The sequence below is a fragment of the Mustela nigripes genome, chromosome 10 (genome assembly GCF_022355385.1).
Source record: "Mustela nigripes isolate SB6536 chromosome 10, MUSNIG.SB6536, whole genome shotgun sequence".
In the NCBI taxonomy this organism is placed as follows: Eukaryota; Metazoa; Chordata; class Mammalia; order Carnivora; family Mustelidae; genus Mustela; species Mustela nigripes.
In genome coordinates this window covers 34,722,900-34,741,194 of record NC_081566.1, presented here as the reverse complement: position 1 = coordinate 34,741,194, position 18,295 = coordinate 34,722,900, and the positions used below count along the sequence as shown (strand labels likewise).

The following is an 18,295-nucleotide window of genomic DNA, read 5'->3' as shown; positions in this document are numbered from 1 at the left end:
GAGGTGAAATAACTTGGACAAGAGCACTAGCTGGGAGGTAACAGAGCAGGGATTTCGATACAGGCAGCATGACGTCAAGCTTGCCATGCATCGGTATGATGTCAGTCTGCCTCTGTTTTGGAGAAATTCCCAAGTAGGATATGTGAAACCCACAGCTAATTTGCAGGCTTAATTCTAACAATTAAATTAATCTTTTCCCATCTGATTTCCATCTTGTAGCGATTCATAACTCTATTAACAAGATGACACATGCCTTCCATCTTTTCTCTTCCTGTGATTGTGGTTGGGTAGGAAATAAGTGCAATGATCCTGGGGCCAAGACAGAGAAGAAATGGGGCAGGACTAGTGAGGAGGAAGGAGGAAGTCTGGCATAACCAAGTACCTCTCAGCAGCCTATGGGTAACGAGCTGACTGTGCACTAAAGGGTGGTGACCTCTCTTCGTGGTGTATCACTCAAACATGTATGATGTGATAGTGGTGACAAAACAGGAAAGACACCTCTATCCACATCAACAGGAGTTCAGTGCAATTGGAGTTACACCTGTGGATGGAATCACCGAGTTGATCCAGCTTCGTAGATGTGCGATTTGAACATTTGCTAGAAAAATGAATTTGACTTAGAAGCATTAACCTCAAAGATGATAGCATTGTTTTATTTATGAACGAACACAGCTTTTCAGTTTATAATAAAATTAGTATAGGGGCGCCCGGGAGGCTCAGTGGATTAAAGCCTCTGCTTTCGGCTCAGGTCATGATCTCAGGGTCCTGGGATCAAGCCCTGCATGGGCCTCTCTGCTCAGCGGGGGGCCTGCTTTCCTTCCTCTCTCTGTCTGCCTCTCTGCCTACTTGTGATCTCTGTCTGTCAAATAAATTAAAAAAAAAATTAGTATAATCAGGAAGGGTTCCTATCGTTTCACAGGTAGAACTAGGGACATAGATAAAATGATTGTTCTGTTCCTCTCTTTCCTTTTAGACATACATCTCTTACTGAAAATTATGAAATGTTTCCAATACCCTTGCATAACAAACACCACTGTACGAACACCCAGTTCAAGAAACAGAACATTGCAGTTGAAGTTACTTCCAAACGTTGCCCCCCCTTCTCTTCTACCTCCTCAAAACACACATATGCCCCTGCTGAAATGAACCACTATCCTGAATTTGATGTTCTTCCTTCTCCATATCTTTAAATGTTTTATCCTGGAATCTTTTTTGCTTTGCTCTTATTTTGTTTTTCCTTGGAAAAATACCAAGTCTCTAAAGGTTTCAAGAGAATTAGAAAGGAGACCTGGACTAAAGAAAAGACAGGCCTTCCAAAATCAGAAACACTTAAAGACTAAGGCTGCACAGTTGATGTAGGTCACCATTTGAGGAGAAAAGTGTCATTGCTTTTTGTATTTGAATTCCTGTCTGATGACCTGACTGTGTGAGGACTAATTAGAATCCAGTTGGCCTGACTCATCTATGTCTTTCCTCCTTCGTATGCTGTTGTGGCATGGTCATCTCCTTGACCACAAGTGGCCAGTGTATGATTTCCTTCCTCCGTACAACCTCCTACAGAGGCATCTCATTTCCCCTACCCAAGGGCATTTCTCCTACACACACACACACACACACACACACACACACACACAACTTCAAAACCAAAATGTACCACAATCATTTGTTAATCTTTCCCCTTTTGTCCCTTATAAAATTGAGCTCTCTGCAAAATAGCTGGAGAACTCTATTCTAACCATTTGTGATACCTAATTCATTTACATTCTAGTCACATCCTGTCAGTGTCTCTTTTCCTTTTCTTCTCCAAAGGAAAAATGAAGGGACTTTGAACATGTGTTACCATCATCCTTAAGAAACAAAGGGTGCCCACCAAGTTCACGGTATTGAGCATGATATTATATGCTGGGCTTGAGTGTTTTTCCAACATATCAGGGGAAGAGGAGATTTTATTCCTCAAGTAGTAGCAAGAGCTGGCTTTAAAGAGAAGACAGCTAAGGGAAGGGTTCAGATGAGGGTGATTATAATTTGGCGATAAGCCATGGAATTGATAGTCCATATTAAGACATTGAATAGATCATCAAGTGCTCACCAAAGCAGTATTAATGTTAAGTCTAAAATAATTAGAGGGGAAATAAAGGGTCTAATTAAGTGGGCTGGATGAAGAAATTCTGAAGTTAATCATGAAGTAGTTCTTAAGAGTAGATTTTTTTCCTTTCTTTTTTGAGATCAGTGTCCCTTTGGCCCACCTATCATGGAAATTTGCAGGATTCAGCAGTCCTTTGCTTTCCAGTGCTAATGAAAGTTTGAGACCTGAGATCATCTGTTAGGATCAGACAGTTTTGCAAGCAATGCCAAATCTTAACATGTTCAAAACTGAGCTCATCTTGTCACCCCACGCTTACAAACATGTTCTTTCTCCCCATGCCAGCTATCGCATCACCGTATTCTTACGCAGACTCCGTGCTTCGTAGCAGTCCTCTGCTATCTCCTGTGAGAACATTCCAGCTCTTCCTCCTCTCTATTCTGCTTCAGGACTGCATTAGTTGTGGGATCGTGGACCATTGAAGATGTGACAAGATTACAGGAATGTCTTGTTTCACATCCTCCATTTTATAGGTGGATTTATAGATTATCTGAGTTGTTAATCCTCTCAATACTTGGATACATTTTCATAGCATTCAGGATTAAATTCAAAGTCCCCATGTGACAGAGAAAGACCTTCATGAGCAGGCCCTACATGTTTCTCCTCTCACATATTCAGCCATCTTGTTTATTATAGTCATATCTAATATTTCTGGAACTACCATGCTTTCATATTTCTGGGACTTTGCACATGCTGTACCCTCTGCTTGTACGCATTCCTTTGAATGAATTCCTGGCTTAGTCTTATCCTTCTTTCAAGTTTCAATTTAAGTACCACCTTCTTTTGGAATGGAATGTTAGGTGCTGCTTCACTATAATCTCCTAACACAGCATATACATTTCTGAATTTAACCCACTAGGATATAACTGTCCTCTTTTTCCTCCATGTAAAATTTGAATTCATGAAGACCATCAGATATTTCTGGGTGTAACTCCTCAATTGTATTATAGTAGTTATATATTAATGCCCAAACTGATGACGAACATTTTGGAAACTGAGGTGCTTTACTTAAGAAAGTTGCCCTAAAAACTTCATTTTTGGAGATCGTGTTGGTAGACAAGTCATCTACAGCCACAATTTTGCTTATTATTTTTTCTGAATCTTGTCTTTTGACATACTACTACCCTGTACCTTCCCATTCCCATCACATTTACAAGCCCACTCTCCTTTGCACCTGTTTTCTTCTTCTATTTTGGTACAACAAAAAAAATGTTTTCCCAGTAAAATCCATGTGTGCTCTGGATCTCATCTCACAAACTCTATCCTTTTATTTTTCTCTCTTACATCATCTTTCTGACCTTTCTACTAAAGTAATGCCCACCAGGAGCTGCTCAGATGGCTTAGTCGGTTAAGTGTCTCCTTTGGGCTCAGGTCATGATCTCAGGGTTCCGGGACCATGGAGCCCTGTTCTGGCTCCTTTCTCAGTGGGGAGTCTGTTTTTCCCTCTCCCTCTGCTCCTCCCTGCTGCTTGTGCTCTTTCTCTCTGTATCAAATAAATAAAATCTTTTTAAAAAGAGTTAAAAAATAATGCCCATCAGCATTTGAATATACAACACTTAAGTGTAGTGTTTCTGAAGTCAAAGTGTCTGATTTGATTCTCTGTTTTTTCACATAAAAAAATGCTGACAGATGGGCTTTGAGATATACTATGTTTACTTTTCCTTTTCTATTTATCTTTTTTGTCCTTCCATTCTTGCCCACTGTGTAGGTCTCCTCTCAATATGTTCAAATACAGTATACGATTAGTTTCATCATGAAGAAAGATTTTCCAGAGCATTCCGATTTACTTCCATCTGGATAGGGTTTTCTCTAGACCATTGCATGGCTGTCATTTTCATATCTGCTTTCATCATCCTACTGGGAAAAATCCTTTTACCTCTCTTTTGTTGGACTAACTGGATCTCATATCTTCCTCTTTCCTTAGTTAACGCTCTCAGTTTTGTTAAAACACATTTTCCAGTAGTTTCCCAAGAAAGTGCATAAGATCATACATGTCTTTTTTTAAAAGATTTTATTTAATTTTATTTATTTTTTAAAGATTTTATTTATTTATTTGACATAGAGAGAGACAGCGAGAGAGGGAACAGAAGCAGGGGGAATGGGAGAAGGAGAAGCAGTCTCCCCGCTGAGCAGGGACCCCCCCCCCCCCCCCCAAGAGAGACTATCCCAGGACCCTGGGATCATGACCCAAGCCAAAGGCAGACGCTTAATGACTGAGCCATCCAGGGGTCCCTGAAATATCAATATTCTAGCTACACATTTGATTGATAGCTTGTCGGGGTATAGAATTTTAAGTAACATCTGCTAGCTTTCAGTACTGCTATTGCAAAGCCCAAAGCATCTGTGATTCTAAGTTTAAGGCTTTCTGTTTTCAGTATCCTGAGTTTTCCTAATGATATGCTTTGGAGTGGAGTCTATATTCTGGGTACTCAGTAAATCCAGTCTGGAAATTCATGACATTCAGTATTTTCTTGAATCATTTCTTTGATGAATTCCTACTATGCATTTTTTTCTCTTTCTCTTTTTCTTGTTCTTCCTTTAGGAACTTCTATTATTTGGATATTATTGGACAACCTCCTGGACCTCAAACTCTGTTTTGGTACTGAGAGATTTCTTAAAATATCTACAATTTCTATTGTATTTTCAGTTCTAAGAATTATTGTTTTTTTTCTCTGAATTTTTATTACATTTTCTCCAGTTTTACTGATGCAAAATCTTATTACTTTAAGAATCTCTGTGTAAACATAATGTTAGTGTTTTCCTGCCTCCATAATTTCTAATTTCTCTAAGTCACTTTTTCCTTGTTTGTTTTGGATTCTGTGTTTCTTAACCAACTGAGCCACCTAGGCATCCCAGATTCTGTGTTTCTTATTAAAGAATATATTCCGATGTCTGATAATTCTTGGCTATTCACCCCAATTTAAGAATTTGTCAACAAAAAGCTAAGTTTTGAGGCACAGCTGGGCCTGGTTGACTGTAAACTTTGCTAAAGAGTGATCTCCTAGGACCATTTGGTTGGAAAATCTTTGATGCCCACAATGGCCTGTTTGGATTCCTCAGAGAGGAGTTTTCCAAAATCCTTCCTGTAGGGCATCCTTCTGGCAGTTGGCATTCTTGGATCCTATTGGCAGAGGAATGTTATTTGGTCCCAGCATCTAGTGTATAAAAATCTCACTTCATCCCCTTAGCTTTAACACAGAGACCCTATTTACCCCGAAAGGGGATGTAGCAAGCAAGCTCTTAGCTGCTCTGAGAGGAAGAGAAGATCTGAGAGGTGTTACTGTTTCTTAACCGTACTCTTCAATCATCTTCCTGATTTTTTCCCACCTCTGTTTTCAGGGGTCTTAATGCCACCGATCCTTGAATTTTTGAGGGGGAACTTCATGGAAAAAATAGAGTTGCTGGCTTAGGATCAGCTTTTCCAAATGTGCTAGGTCACTTAATACTCACCCAACTGCCAGCTAGCTTCCAAAATTTTGTTGCTATTTTTCATCCCACCATCTCTTTGTCCTTCAGTTTTATGCCCTCCAATAACTCTTAGAGAGTTACTGTGAAGACTGCATGAGGTAATACATGAAACATGCTTATAACATTGTAAGCACTCAACAAATACTATTATAATTATTGCCATCCCATCACTTAAATAGGTTCCTGCAGCAGCCTCCTCCTAACTGGTGCTCCACTTCCATTCTTGACCCCTTCAATCCATTCTCCTGAGGGCAGTTCAAAGAACTTGGGAGAAACCTAAATCGGAAGCTTTACTTAATGTGCTATGATGTCCTCCCAGTTATCTTAGGATAACTTGATTTTTCATTTTAATTTAATTTTTTATTTTTTAGAGAGAGAGAGAGAGAATGTGTGAGCCTGGGGGTGTGGAGGGACAGAGGGAGAGAATCTTAAGCTGACTACATGTCCAGCATAGAGCCCGACACAGGGCTCGATCTCACAACCCAGAAATCATGACCTTGGATAAATATCCAATCAGGAGTTGGATACTTAAACAACTGAGCCACCCAGGCACCCCAGGATAACTTTATTCTTCAGTTATACATTGATTTCATTCATTCATAGGCTCGTTCATCCAAATATGTAATGAATATTCCCTACGTGTCCAGTAGTTTGTTAGGTCTGAGAATACAGTGGCAAGAAGGGAGAACTGATCCCTGCCCTTGTGGACAGACTATTTGGGGACAGGGACACACCAATGGCTAGACCAGCCTGGAAAATGTTTCATTTCCTCCTGCAGTGTAGTGTTTGCAAATGCTGTACCACTCTTCAAATGACTAACTCCTATTCATGCTTCAGGTTTCAACTTAGTCACTTTCTCAAAAAGACTTTCCCAGATTCACCGCTTTTTTTTTTTTTTTAAGATTTTATTCATTTATTTGACAGACAGAGATCACAAGTAGGCAGAGAGGCAGGCAGAGAGAGAGGAAGAAGCAGGCTCCCTGCCAAGCAAAGAGCCCAATACAGGACTTGATCCCAGGACCCTGAGATCATGACCAGAGCTGAAGGCAGAGGCTTAAACCTCTGAGCCACCCAGGCGCCCCCCACATTATTAATCTCCTAATTAGAACCCCCCCACACATTATTCTCCTCCTAACACCTGTATTTCTAATTCTTTATGGCATTTGTGTTCCCCCAACTCAGGTATACCCAGCACCTAGGGCAGTTCCTGAAACTTAGCATTCAAAAATGCTTAGTGAATGAGTGACTATCCTTGTCAAATCCCAAGGTATTTGACAGCATACAAGAAATAGCTCGATAAGGGCTTGTTAAAATTAAACTGCTTAACAATTTATCACAGATAAATTATGACATTAGCTGCTTCTAGCCAAATCCAAGATGGTTTTCCCATTCTTCATTGTTATGCATTAAGAGTAAGAAAAATAAGGCTGGATCCTAAAGGATGGATCTAATGGCAAGTGTCACTTTGGCAGAAGGTCAATATAATTCAGAGTCTGCTCCATAGTTTTGCTGGTTTAAAACCTTGGTTTGATTAGTTTGCTACATACTAGTCAAGCTCCAAGAGAAGTAATTCAAGGCAATAAAATTCCCAAGAGAAAGACTTATCAATTCCAATGCGGAAGACTTAAGTTATAGTAGAAGGAAGTTGGGAATTCTAATTTCTAATGTAATTCTAATTCTAATTCTTCATTCTAATTCTAATGTAATGTCCCATGCACAATTAGGATGAGTAATTTTGTGAAATATCCTATATAAAGGACTCTAAAAAATTCTTACTCCTGATGAGATCAGGCACAGGTATGGTATGGTTATAGGTATGGTTACAGGTATAGGTATGGCTATAGACAACTATTCTTATTCCACAAGGGACACACTTTCTACTTAATTCAGTATAAATATCCAACAGAACTGAAATGAATTGTGCTAGAAATATTCACTGTTACTTGAAAAGGTGCTTCTTCCTTCTGGACTTTTAAAAATAAACAATGACAAATTCTTGCTACATCCCCTCACCATTGATGATAGAAAAATTTTATTATTACATCATTTGTTTCATACCTGATATTTTCAAAATTATTTCTTCTCCTCTTTCTCCTTTTTTTAAATATAGATTTTATGGCAGCTGTTTCTTGATTATCATGGGAAAGGTGTTGCTGAGGACTTCCATATCCTGTAACATTGGACAAGGTAATTCAAACAAACTTCCCTTGCTGAAGCAGTGTGGATCTAAAATTATAGTGAATTTGAAGAGTTGCCAGGCATGGAATAGGATGACAATAGAAGACAAGTGTGGGGCCCCCAACATTTGGGACAACTTTTCCCCTGGAGATACTTCTCTCTGCCAGATGTGTGGCCGAGATCCTGAGGGGTGCTTCTGACAGTTTCACATAAGCAGGGGATCAGGGATGGGAGTCCGGGATCCACCAACGGATGGGACCTAGTGGACCACCCTTACTGTAGGTTGGGAATTCAAAGAGCTGCCCTGGAGGAGTGAGCATGAACACTTTGAACACTAGCTGCATCGGACTTAGAGTTGTGCTGATGTCTATATACTCTACTTTATGAGCCAATTAAGGGATTATCAGGAAAAATTTTTTCCATAGATCGTATTTAACTTCAGTGTTGACTTTGAACCGAGTAAGCTTCAAACTTGAAATTCATAGCTTTCAAGCCACTGCAATTATTCAATTTTTAGAACATGGCCGAGTCACTGTGACACCTGCTCTGATGTCTTAAGATTCACTAATGAAGCCCATCGATGTAATACAAAGAAATGCCATCAAGAAGATCAGAAAACTCTTCTTGGTGTGCAGAAGGAATTTTAGAGGACAGAAAGGCAGAGCAACAGTTAAGAAAGAGGCAGTCACAAAAGCAGAGAAAGGATTTGTTCATGGCTTGTTGCTCACGAATTCTTGACTTTTTTTAAAACTCACACCTAGGAAAATCGTAACTTTAGTGAGCTTAGGGAAGTATGTTACTGTATGGCACTTGATTCCATCAGATTCAGTCAAAATTGTCTATAAACACAATAGAGACAAAGGCAATCCGCGTTAGAACAATTTTTTTTTTTTTAATAGAAAAAGTATTTGGGATGCTTACCTTTCTATTCTTGAACCTCTCACTTTAGGCTTAGCGATATCATAAGATAAGCATAGTATAGACTTCTGCCACACATCTAAGGCCTGCTCTGCAGCCTCTGCTGGGTTACTAAATCAGAACCCAAGTCATTCCATTTTAAACACTAATGGGATAATACAGAGGAAAACACAAAACAGAGAAAATTTGTTTTTCCCCTAGGGAAGAAGTTCCTTGTGTAAGTATCTATTTATTTCACAACTAGCCCTTGAAACAGAATTTTCAAGATATCAGGGACTAAATGACTTCTAGCTCTGTTTCTCACAAAGCAGGAGGCTCTATCACAGCACTCGAGCTGCGGTGTTAAAGCGTCCCCTTCTGTTTGTATTAGGTTTCCATGGTAAGCTTTATTTTCCAATATTCACCCCTTACTGGTCTGAGTTCTTTCTTCTAGAGCCTAAGAGCATAAATCTACTTCACTTTCACCCAATGCTTCCCAGAATGTGAAGTTGTCCAATCAACCTGAGATCTCTTTTTCTTCTCCAGTTCCCTCAGCTCTCACGAGTTCTCAAACTTTAGCTTTTCATGATGTTTTACATGTGAAATCCTCCCCGTCCAAACCCCTAATGCAATGTGACTAAAGCAGTACACATTAACACTACTGCTTCCCTTTCCTCTAGATCTCTTAACTATTAAAATGCAACTGTTTCTGCAGCCCAAGTCACGTCATCCTGTTGGGATAGACTTCAGGTTAAAATATCATTGCTATTTCTTCACCACATCAACTACAGAGTAGTTTTACCTGTGCTGGACTCATATAATAGACTGTTTTAGAACTTCAGGGCAGGGTTTCACATTTGTGATTATTCAATCCTGGGCTTTCTCAGCCTGTTGAGAGTTCTGAATTGTCATTCATTATACTATCAGTATCAGTCTCTTCTGGAGATAGATAGATATATATACACACACACATTTTATGATTTTACTTTATTTATGAGAGAGCGCGTGCACGCGAGCACACAAGCACAGGGAGCGACAGGCAGAGGGAGAAGCAGACTTCCTGTTGAGCCGAGAGCCCCATGTGGGACTCGATCCCAGGACCCTGAGATCATGACCTGAGCCAAAGGCAGATGGTTAACCGACTGAGCCACCCAGGCACTCCTCTTCTGGATTTACATTATCTGCAAATTTAATAACTATCTTTAAGTAGTGGATGGAAAGGGATTGCGTGAGGATGTAGGACTGACCTAAGTCATCAAAGGTCTCTGGAAGTTGATATGGACTCATTTAAACAACTGTGGTTATAGTGGTGGTTCTCAAACTTTATCATGCATCAGAATCTGAACAGATTGTTGGCCTCATTTCTGATTTTGGAGCATTTGCTTTTCTAACAAGTTCCCAGGTAATACGATGAGCACACTTTAAGAAGCATTGCTTTATGGCCATCCCACAGTCCCTGAGATTCCTTACGGACCTTTTTAATGAGGTTTGGTTGACTTATTCTTAGGTTGGATTTATGCTGACCACCCCTTACCCCCAAATGGATTTTGTCCTGGTGCACAAAGATTAGACTACATCATGGTTCCACTTCCAGATTTTTAAAGCTTCAGTTATAAGGAAAGGGTAAATAGTTCAAGTTAGAGTCTTAAACTCCATTAAGTCAATTCCAGGAACTTCAGTGTTGTTTCCAGTAACTCCAGTGTTGTTTCAAATAAGATTAGAGAAGTTTTTCCACAGAGATGTTGCAGTATCCGAAGAGATCTAAGTTCACATAGATCTTAGTCTATTATAAATGAAAGGCACCATTTGGCCTTCCCACAATTACTCTCTTTTGGGAGCTGAATGCATGCCAGAAAATTTGTGGTCAAGGAAGGAAAATTTCAAATGTCCTCCAGTGTCAAAAAGAAGAAACATTTTAGTTTGTTCTGTCAAAGCCATTAAGATTCCACCTACAGAGTGAGATTTGGCAGATGTTGGTACTCTAGTCAAATCAGTGGCCCATTAGCTTTTGGTAATAAAAATGTAACTTGAGTGTGGCGGCCGTCCACTGGTCCTTTGTCCTCACCCCAAAATATGCTCAGACAACAATATTTTCACTTCATTTATTCCTTCAAAACAAGTCACTTCATACAGCATCAGGTATTTAAAATCATAGACCTCATAAATAAAATCAATTCATCTTAATGACAATGGCAAAATCACATGAGTAGTACAAAATGAAGTAAGACATCTCCCAGGTAGCAGCAGTGCATGAACTTTGAAAAAATGCTGGCAAATAGACAAAAGAACAATTTTTAAACAAGACAACACTGTCTATCTTAATGAAGAAACCTATGCCAAGAAACAGAACTTCTGTTTTGCCCTTACCTACTACTTTTTCAAGTCATGTGCTAAGCTCTGAATTTGACAATCCGTGGTTTCCTTTTTGCTTCAGGACTCTCCACCTCCCTCGCCTCCCCTCCATCAATACAGGAAATAGTTATTCTCTATCCCTTTTGACAAACTTATATGTATTTATTTTGCATTTTAAGCTGAATTCAATACTTCTTTAAAGGGAAAACATTACTCTTTTCTAAGGAAATTGTTTTTCCTGTAAACAGCTGGAGTCATGAATGGCACCAAGATGAACTAGAAACCTGACAAGAATTAGGTGCCCTGGTCCTTTAAGTAACTTATAGGCTACAACTTATTGCATATCCTATACCAGGTCTAAGAGCAGGCTCATGTAATCTTAGTAGAAATTCTATACCTTCCTTAGGTTAACTTGTTACCTACAACTTAACCATATCATATCTTCATATCATATTATATCCCTAAGCAACTAGATGTGGCTATTTTTGAAAGTATAAAAAGATATCATAGCAAAATGCTTCTATTCATGGTTTATATATTAATGACAAGCTTCTCAGTTATGGCCCTGCTACATTCTATGCCAAGAAATGGGTGAGAAGGGTTAGGAAGACACAATGCATTGCTTGAAAGTTTTTCAAAGCATGTTCATGACTAAGGAATGTATCCATTTAAGGACCTCTTCTGTTTAAGTGGTACTTCATCCCCCTTTCTCTTTAATCTAAAATAGCAGTCTCCTTTAAATTCACATGGACCAAGACCTAAATCAGCACCCCACAACTCAGTATCAATACAACAATTTCTTCAAAGTCAAATATTCAAAGCATTGTAAACAAAATGCCAGCTAATTTTTGGAAAAGAAACAAATAAAACCCTTTCCCACAATCAGGCAAGGTTTATAGTCTAAATTGAGTTAAATGTGCCAAAATATTATAACTCTTAGTAAGAAAACATCTTTAATGAACTAGCTTATTCAAATCAAGTGTTTCACTTTAGACTTAAAAATGACACTTTTAAGGCTAAAAAATCAGCTCTCTTAAAGCAAGTTTGCTTAGAAACAAATGAAGAGTTTTAAGAATCTAATCTTTTCCAAGTTCATATAGTCATCTTTTTGCTACAAGGACAAATTTGAATACTGCACTGTAAAATGAGAAAGAATAATCACATTATACAAACAGGTAACTCTTTGAATGCTAGGGCACACACAGAGCATGCTCCTAAGTTACTGAAACCAAGTTCCACTGTTATCAAAAACCAGAATGTTGTACCACTGGATACAATACACATTGATGGCAATTGTTGATTAAGAAGAGCTGATTGTTAGCAGCTCAAGAATTATATTTTAATGCCTTGAGCAAGATCCCTGGAGAGGTCGAACATGTAAACTTTTACTTTGTATTTTTTTAAAGTGCTGCAAATAATAACAAATGTGTCTCAACACATGACAGAACATAAATCTTAATATGAAAGTTTAAGAAGGCCACCTGATCCATAAAGAAAACAATTACTCTAATTTTACTTATTCCTCATTCTAACTTTCTCAAAAAAGACACAGAAAACCATGTTTAGCTAGGGCAACTTGCAACATCCATGTTTTAAAGCCTACACAGCATAGAAAGCATATGCTAGATAAGCAAGTTAGGTGTGGGCACTTAGGGGAATTTATAGAGAGATAACACAGAAATGCATTCCTGATGATGACTTTGCTGGGCTTCAACTTCATGGATTAATCAACTGACATGATTATATTAGTTTTTGCCAACAGGGTCAAGCTGACCAGCAGCCAAACTTTCAAGCGGTACCCCTTGACTACGTTCATTTTTCAAGGAAATATTATTAATCATATTTCATTGGAAATAATTAAGAAACCAACTAGGAATGATGAACAAAAGATGTACCATACTGATGTCCTTATATGGCTATCACATCACAAAATTCCCAGGGATAGTAATTTTAATCTCTGAAAATATTCTACCTAGAAGTGTGTCTTTACCACCCTACACCAAATCTCTAAGTCCAGAGAAGAGTAAGGGAAAAAAGAAAAGAGGAGTAGGGGACAGGAAAGCGCAATTCTCATTCATTCAGCCACTAATGCAAACTATCCTCATTTGAATTAAAAAATTCTTGCATGGCACTCAAAAATGGAATAAATAGAAGAAGGTTTTCATTCTGCTCAAGTGCAAATTAAAGAAAAAGTTTCTTTTGATCCTGCTGCAAGTACTAAATCCATAGGTTTTCAAAATTCTGAAGATTAGAATTTATATACATTAATAAAATAATCTCAAGACTATACTAAGTGCAGTTAAAAAAAAAAAAAATCCTTAGATTCTGTGAGGTTTACAAGCTTGAGTTTAGAAAGAGCCCAAGTTTAGGTTTTGAATCCTCAATAACTAAACCAAATTGTCTGCAAATAATGCATCATCTTGGATTTTCCATGATCAGAACATTCAAGTCTAGTGCTGAATTTCAGCAACAGATTAATTTATAACTCATTATTGAGAGCCATTTGACTGAGTTATCGGTGTCCAGTTGGTGAATGGACAACCCAGGTAACAGGTAAAATAGAGTAAGATCCCTGGAATAAATACCTGACACTTGATATGGAAGTATAAGCTTAAATATGGAAACAAAAACACTTAAAATGAAGGGGCTTAATTTGATAAAATATCAGGTTCTATTTCTTTTCTTTTCTTTTCTTTTTTTTTAAAAGATTTTATTTATTTATTTGAGAGAGAGAAAGAATGAGAATGAGAGGGAGAGGTCAGAGGGAGCAGCGGACTTCCCACCTAGCAGGAAGCCTGATGTGGGACTCAATCCTAGGACTCCAGGATCATGACCTGAGCCGAAGGCAGTTACCCAACCAACTGAGCCACCCAGGTGCTCTCAGGTTCTATTTCTATTTGTTAAATTAATCCAATGTAGATAAAATATACTCAATTTTAAAGTGACAGAAATTTATGTTGGAAAACATATCAATACATGCTTGGTACATTATAAATTACTCAATAAATATTTGTTGCATGAATAAACTTTTCTAAAATTGCAGTAAGCAAATGTCAAGTTTGGCTCCTTAAGTACCTAAGACAGGAAGGCAAGCTTCATGAATAATGACATGTAAAGCTCAATTTGATGCATGTTACCCAGTGATATATTCTTAACTTCCAGTTTTAAAGGTAATTATTTTCTGGGGCAAATAAGAGATACAAAAATCTTTAGACCAAAATGACAGCCAGGTACAAAGAGATCTTCAAACATATTCATTTGTACATATTATGATTGCCAAACATTAAGTATCGCAAGCTTACAAGTGCTATTTTTTAAGGCTCAGTAAAAATAGAAAATTAAACCTTTAAGTTACACTGACCATAACTTATAATGCCTAAAGCAGCTATTCACAAAATAGGTACTTAAGAAATGTCACCCAATGATTTCAAGCATACTTCATGAATTCTTCCTTAAAAGAATTTTCCACTAAATTGTTTACGGGCTCCTTAATTTTATACGACCACCTCCGCCAAGGGAAAGTGCTAAAAGTAAATCTCAATTTTAAAACATTTGCAAGAAGATATGCTGAAAGAGAAAGAAGTGCTTTAAAGTATACCATTGGTTTTGAAAGTGAGATACTTCATCAAAAAATGAGACCAAGATAACGAAACTTCACAACAAGCCTCTTCACATTTTGTGAGATAATACATAACAAATTATAATTTAGCATCCCTGATCTTCGGAAGAATTAAGAAAAGAGGTAGAAAACTTTTATCTGGAAGATCTCATAGTGAAGCTAATTTTAGAGGGTGTGCCTTGCAGTTTAGCCCACCAAGCAAACGACTACACATCTAATATTAGGAAGAAGCAGAATTCCAAAAAAGCTGAATAAGGCAAGGATTTAAAAACTGTCGTATTTTGGGAGTGAAATAAATTCAATGTTATTATCCAAACTACTTTAAAACTGTCCAAAAGCCAAAGTAAAAGACTGTAGATAAGCAAAGTGCTAATTGTCAGAAATGTGAAATTATTCAAAAGAGCATTAGTGGCCAGATAAGGCTAGCATGGAAAAAAATACTGTTTAGTTGAGCAAAAGATCTCACAAAAACCAAATCAAAGCACAGCATTATCACTCTAGACGAAGGCTGTTTTTTAGGATTTGAGAAAAAAGCTGAGGAAAGTTAATCCCCCCAGACAAATCTTTATGTAAAAAAACAAAAATCAAGCACTCGATTTTAAGAAACTTGCATTAAAAAATAAATACCCTGCTTTAATTTAAATGTTTAATCTAACAAGACAAACATCAATAAATGAGTTGCGTTAAAACATGAGGCCAACGGTCTTTTAAAGCTTTAGTAAGCTGCTCAGGCACCTTTTCCCCCATACATTCTAATTTTATACACTAGAAATCCTAAATTGGGCACTATCAGTTCCTTAGGTAACATTCTCAAGGAACACACTCATCCCTGTAAAAATTGCTTGTAATGTACTTATAAATGGTTAAGTACATACTTATAAAGTCTACCAAATTGTAATATAAAATCGGTTTTGACAATTCTGAGTATCTTCATTCGAGGAATCAATTCATAATTTAGAAACTATTAACTCAATCAGAGTTTTTAAAAGGACTCAATTATGGAGACATCATGGTTTATGTCCAGTGGCCTCTAGTGAGGCCTTCCGCGTTACTCAAAATATGAAGTTATTTTCTTCTACAGGTTAATGCTGCTGGGTGCTAGTTTAGAGTACTAAAATTCCGATCTTCAGGTTAGTGTCAGTAGGTAGCAAGAACCACCTATTCTGTGACCCAAGTAGAGAAAGGGCATGTATCACCACTGTAGACACACATCTGTAAACTTGCACACTAATTTTAATCTTAACAAGGAATTTCAGTGTCTTAGTTGTTTTAAGTTAAAGACGGTTCAAGCATTGTGTCCTTTTGTTCTTTACGGTTACGAATAGCTTATTGGAAAACCCAGAGCCTTCTGGATCTGTGAGGTAGTTGGCGGCAATCCTCATCATGCATAGATCACACTTCTCCGAAGTTGGTATGGCCTGTTTCCTTGGCATGGTCCCTTGCTTCTGCTTGTCCAGTTAATCCCTTCTGACATACCATGCATCTCAGGGTGAAGCGGTTTACATCAGTAAATTGTCTCTTTCTTCTAGCTTCATCTGCTAATTCCAGTGCTTGTACAAGAACAATATCATCATTAGAGGAGAAAATGGTCAGAGGTGGGGTGTCTGGGTCAGGGAAGTTACGCTGAAGTGGATCATAGTGGATGCCATCATATATAAGCAGGACCCTTTTGGTATATCCTGCATCTTCCCCAAAACGATCAATTCTTACTGTCTGTGTATCCACTACACATATTTCACACTGATAAAATTTAGACAAAATTGATATCTCAATAGCTCCTCCCCAAGTATCATCTCTTTTGATCCAGTCACAGTACTCTTGATTTGTTTTTCCCAGGATTGCCTCACTATAGAAGTCTGGATCACTTGCTACAATTTGTGCTATGAGGCGTCTCATCTCAGGGGCACAAGCTGGATTCAAGACTCCACCTTCTACAACATAGTATACACTGGTAAAGAGGCAAGAGTTGTCTGCTGGGACCACAGTTCTGTTAAGCACAGGCAAAGTTTCCCTGACGTAACTAGGAGCACCATGTTTTGTAAATGCAGGTGATGTTTTGGGCCTGGTTTGGTCTTCTTCAACGATGAGCATATCGCCTGTTAAAAATAAAACAAATCCAGAACTGCAGAGAAATCACTGATGAAACTGGTTGTTCACTAGCCAAGTCTTTAAGTTACAAACAGAAGGAGCTGAAGTATAAACTGGGTTACTAAGGAGAATATGAACAGGCAAACAGGCAACCAGTAACACTTCTTGTTCACTCCTTCTCCATAAAGATGAAAACAGAACGAAGAAGAAAAACATCTTTGGCTGCATTCCAATTCAGTGAAGGAGCCCACCTTTATGCTTACTTAAAAAGATGCATTTCAAGAACAAAATTTCCTCTCTGCATTCTGAAAGCACAATCTTCCAAAAAGTGTTTACCCTAGACTAGACCACTAGGGGGTTCTCGTTCTTCTGAAACTTAACCATAGCCACCTTTTTTAGTGTTTACAGGATCTTTGACACAACAGCAGAAAGTGTTTAATGATCAATACTGCTATTCAAGTTTTAATACTGCACAGAAATAACTGCTACTGTTCAGAATCGGAAAGGGCCTCCAGTGGATCTGCAAAACCATACTCTAAAATGAGTATACCTGTTTATCGAAGTATACGTGAAGGTGATTGCTAAAAAACAACCGGGGAAGCAAAAAAAGAAAAAAGTGTCCTGAACACTTCAGCCTGCTATCTTCTTCCAGGTTATGGGGGAAAGAGCCACCAGGACACAGAAGATAGATCTCATTTTTCTTTTTCTTTCTTTCTTTCTTTTTTTTTTTTTTTTTTTTTTTTACTGTTGTGGATGCAGAAGGAAAAGCAAAATGAATGGGACGTTTTCAAGATCTTTTTTTTTTTTTTTTTTTTTTTTTACTGTTGTGGATGCAGAAGGAAAAGCAAAATGAATGGGACGTTTTCAAGATAGACTGAAGAAAGGGGGGCTCCGAGGCTTTGGGCTTCTCATATAGGTTGGGTCCTCGCTCTCTCTTCCCATCATATATAAAGTCGAGGACTTGCTAGCCACTTGCCCGGCCTCCGTCAGAGTTCTCCGTTTTATTTAACCTATCTTTAGCCCTGTTCTCAAACCCCCCAAATGACCCACAGACCAGCTCTCTGTTCTCTCCCACGTCCCTCTTCGTCCTCCCAGGGCTTTCCCTGGCCCCGGGCTCAATTCCCTTACCTGACTGGATGGGCAAATCCCCAAGAATGGTATCCTCGTTGCTGAGGTCCAGGCATTCGGGCGGGTATCCGACGAGGATTCGCTGACAGCCGGGGGCGATCCCGGTGATGGCGGCAATTTGACTCTGGAGTTCCCGCACTCGGGTCCGGCTAGACAACCCCTGCAAAACATGGGTGCCATCCTTGGCCTTGCAGCGGAGCCGCCACATCGTGTCGGTCCAGCTGCCCACGGGCCCCACAACCGTGGGGCCAGCTTTGGTCCCGGCAGCAGGTCGGCCAACGCCGCCGGGGCAACCTGCCGCCGGATGGACTCCAAAATGGCCACCCTTTGCCGGGCCAAACATCGCGAGAAATCGCTGGTGGCCACAGATCTCGCGATACTTTCCGGTAGCGTAAGCTTTAGGGCTTTAAGGAGCGCGAACT

General features: G+C 38.8%; 1 protein-coding gene across 1 annotated transcript; it reads right to left on the bottom strand.

The window, feature by feature from the left end:
• Positions 1-10,774: 10,774 nt before the first annotated feature.
• Positions 10,775-18,216, bottom strand: YOD1 (YOD1 deubiquitinase). The gene is made up of 2 exons (XM_059413024.1): positions 17,874-18,216; positions 10,775-16,753 (listed from the first exon to the last, which is right to left on the bottom strand). Exons 1-2 carry the CDS (start codon positions 18,214-18,216, stop codon positions 16,050-16,052), a joined length of 1,047 nt encoding a protein of 348 aa, XP_059269007.1. The 3' UTR covers positions 10,775-16,049.
• Between the last annotated feature and the right edge of the window lie 79 nt (positions 18,217-18,295).